The following is a 3,161-nucleotide window of genomic DNA, read 5'->3' as shown; positions in this document are numbered from 1 at the left end:
TTAGCAAGTCTCCTCTTGGCTTATGTCAAAATACTCCGATGTTTTTCTTTACAAACAGCTTCAGTTGAGGAAAGAATAGAACTACAATCCAATGAAACGGCAAATGAGAATTAAATAAAAAAATGTTTAAATGTAAACATATGATCATATGTATAGCTGTCTGTCTATCTATCTAAAGAAATAATGAAAAAAGATGGCTTCAACAAAAACGTATACCATTGATTAACAACCTCTGCGCTCATAGTAGCTCTTTTTTAAAGGTTTTTTGTTAAAAATCAGTTTTTACTTCCAGAGTTTTTACTGCCGGAACCTGACTGTTGCGCAGATTTGTAAATGCATGGAGGTGAATAAACATTACTCAACTCCGATGTGGTAGACTGCAGATGTGTTGTACAAACTTTACCTTGCTCAACAGATGTTTACATCATCCCTGCATCCTAAATGATGTTTATATAGATAAACATTTATGTCACTATTTATCTGCAGTTAAAGTTAACATAGCAGTTTGAACTTTCAACTTAAGGTTGATATGAACTGTTTTGATATTTATACCTTTGGGAAACTATGAGCTGCTGTGTGTGGTGATGGTCAAGTTGAATTAATGGCAGATCCCATCTTGGGCCTTATTATCTCTTGATAGCAGTCTTACTTGTCGCAGAAGAGGACAGCTGCAATCATTCACTCCGTCCACAGCCTACAGCTGCCTGCGTCACACACACACACACACACACACACACACACACACACACAAACCAACATACTTACTCATACTCTGACTTACCCAGATGTGCTTGCTGTTTGAACAATATGTATTCAGTACAGAGAAATTTATGTTTTTTATGAGGAAAATTGCAAAGAAAACCCGCTCTTTGAGAAATAGGATTCTTCATTTCCTGGTGTTCTCAGATTTTGACTCCATCATAGTTTCCCTTTTCTTCTGTGTTACACCATGAAACATTTAAATTGTGTAACCCACAGTGTTTTCCTGGATTTGTCACCGATCAACAAAGAAGCTCTCAAGCATCCATTGTCCTTCTAAAATTAATTGTGGAAACGTGGGGCTTGCCTCATTTGAATACGCATGTACAATATGGAACATTTACTACTCGTCTGTATTCATATGCAAATCAGGCTCTGACACACTCGATCCACACTGAGCAAACAGTTTTGCCCCTAGAGTTTTGATTTATTCCACAAACTATGCTTTATTAACAATAGCGTTTAGTGTATGTTATGGTCATTTATCTTAATGTCTTTTAATTGTTGCCTGCAAACAACACATCGTTAGATGGAGAAGTAGAAACTTTTTAATGAAGCACAGACTGTTAGGTTTATTCATTTTGTGCTGTCTGTACTCTTCAAGCTGAACCGAGCTGATATGATTTTTCAATAAGCATCAACAAGATTGCATATTTTGCTAATTTGGTATGCTCCAATATTATTATCATGTTATACATGATAACTGATAAATGAGCAATATTATGATGATAAACTGATGATTTTCAGCTGAATGCGCACTGCTATGTTGTCATTAATCCGACATGATTTTTAAGGGACAGTGTTATTTATGAGAAAATGTCCTTCTCGGGTTAATCCTAAAAAAGTAATTATTTCTAATACAATACTGTTCTTTTGAACTTTCTATTGATGAAAGATTCCTGAATTGATGAAAGTACAAAGTTTCCTCAAAAATATTAAGGCAGCACAACAACAACAACGTTTCTAACATTGATGGTAAGGTTGATGTATATTTTTTTAAGTCAAATTTATATATTTTTTGTGTGATATGGTCTCATCATTTCCTGTAATGTCTCTCCAAGTCTGTCTCAGTGGAGAAAAGGTTAAACATAGCAGGGAAATTATTAAGACGTTAGAATTTATTTACTGTATATTGCATTAGTATACAGACATTAAGTTCATTATACCATGTAGTTTGAACCATTTATGTGTTTAGTGTTTCTGGCCTTAGATTTTAGGGGGGGGGGATTGAGTGAGTGAGTGAGGTTGATATTGTTGAACTGTAATTGAGAGGATTGTTGGCTGAAAGCTCATGATGTTAGCGGAGGTTAAAAACTGCTGATGCCAGGTGTTTATAGAGCAGAGATGACCAATCTGTGCCATACTAACACTATTCTACGATGTTCACAAAAAAAAGAAGACAATCAAATGTTCTTAAACAGAACCTAGACTTCATTAACATGTTTAAATTATGTTTTTGATGTTGTAAGAGAAGCAATTTTTTGCAGTCATCCTCACATTTAATCTATTGCAATGTGAACTGTAATTATATTACATTCAATGAATTCTCCGCTCCAAATCTAAATGGAAAAGAAGTAATGTTCATTTATGTGTGTGTGTGTGTGTGTGTTTATGGGGTAATTCGTTTAATGCGCATGAATGCTGCTGTCCAATTTTCATTAGCATTTAATTAGTTGCATTCATGTAATTCTGCCCTAGCTCCACATGGCTTAATGAATCGATCTGCATTTTGGCCAGATTCGTTCATTAATGTTGCAGTGATTCTCTTTACCACCAGTGTGTGTTATTGGATCTTCTCTCTTTGGGATTTTACCTAGTTATGCACAGGTAATGTGCCTTTGAATACTTACATTTTGCTTGGACTAGAAGTTGTGGGATGTCAGCTTACAGAAGTATTCTAAAAAATAAAAAAATAAAACTTTCAGAAAGAAGTGTTTAGACTATATTTCAGGAAACAATGGATCCACACACCATGAAAGAGGCGAGCGATTGCTCTGATATTAATTCTTTAGCTAATAATAAATGATTAAATGCTTGGTGGGAGAAATTATTTTTATATATAAGATTACATTACACACCAGTGTTGGGGTGCTACTAAGGGCAGAGATTTTTTTCACTACTTTTTTTTCAATATTTTAAAAGAAACTTCTTTCAAAACAGTGTAGCTTTTCAAGTTTTATTTAATGAGTAATTGTGTAGCACGTAAAAATGTTACAGTAATGTTTTTAATGTCACATTGCGTTCCCAGCAACGTTTACTGCTGGTATACAAACTTATTTTACGGCTCTTATTATAGATTATACATGTATAGTTACATTATTCTAGTACAGTAGCTTGATAGACAGACTGATGGATGATAGACAGATAGATAGACAGGCAGACAGATAGATGATAGATAGATA

At 34.4% G+C, this 3,161-nt stretch overlaps 1 protein-coding gene across 1 annotated transcript in view; it reads left to right on the top strand.

The window, feature by feature from the left end:
- The window catches only part of LOC127973006 (cGMP-dependent 3',5'-cyclic phosphodiesterase-like), a 14,200-nt gene extending 14,121 nt beyond the window's left edge, over window positions 1-79 (top strand). Inside the window, exon 6 of the mRNA XM_052577047.1 lies at window positions 59-79. Within this exon, the coding sequence (XP_052433007.1) occupies window positions 59-79 (21 nt within the window). The remainder of the gene's footprint in view (window positions 1-58) is intronic.
- The last annotated feature ends 3,082 nt before the right edge of the window (window positions 80-3,161 follow it).

Source organism: Carassius gibelio, chromosome B15 (assembly GCF_023724105.1).
Source record: "Carassius gibelio isolate Cgi1373 ecotype wild population from Czech Republic chromosome B15, carGib1.2-hapl.c, whole genome shotgun sequence".
In the NCBI taxonomy this organism is placed as follows: domain Eukaryota; kingdom Metazoa; phylum Chordata; class Actinopteri; order Cypriniformes; family Cyprinidae; genus Carassius; species Carassius gibelio.
The sequence above is the reverse complement of the archived record's forward strand: the minus strand, read 5'-3'. Positions and strand labels throughout refer to the sequence as shown.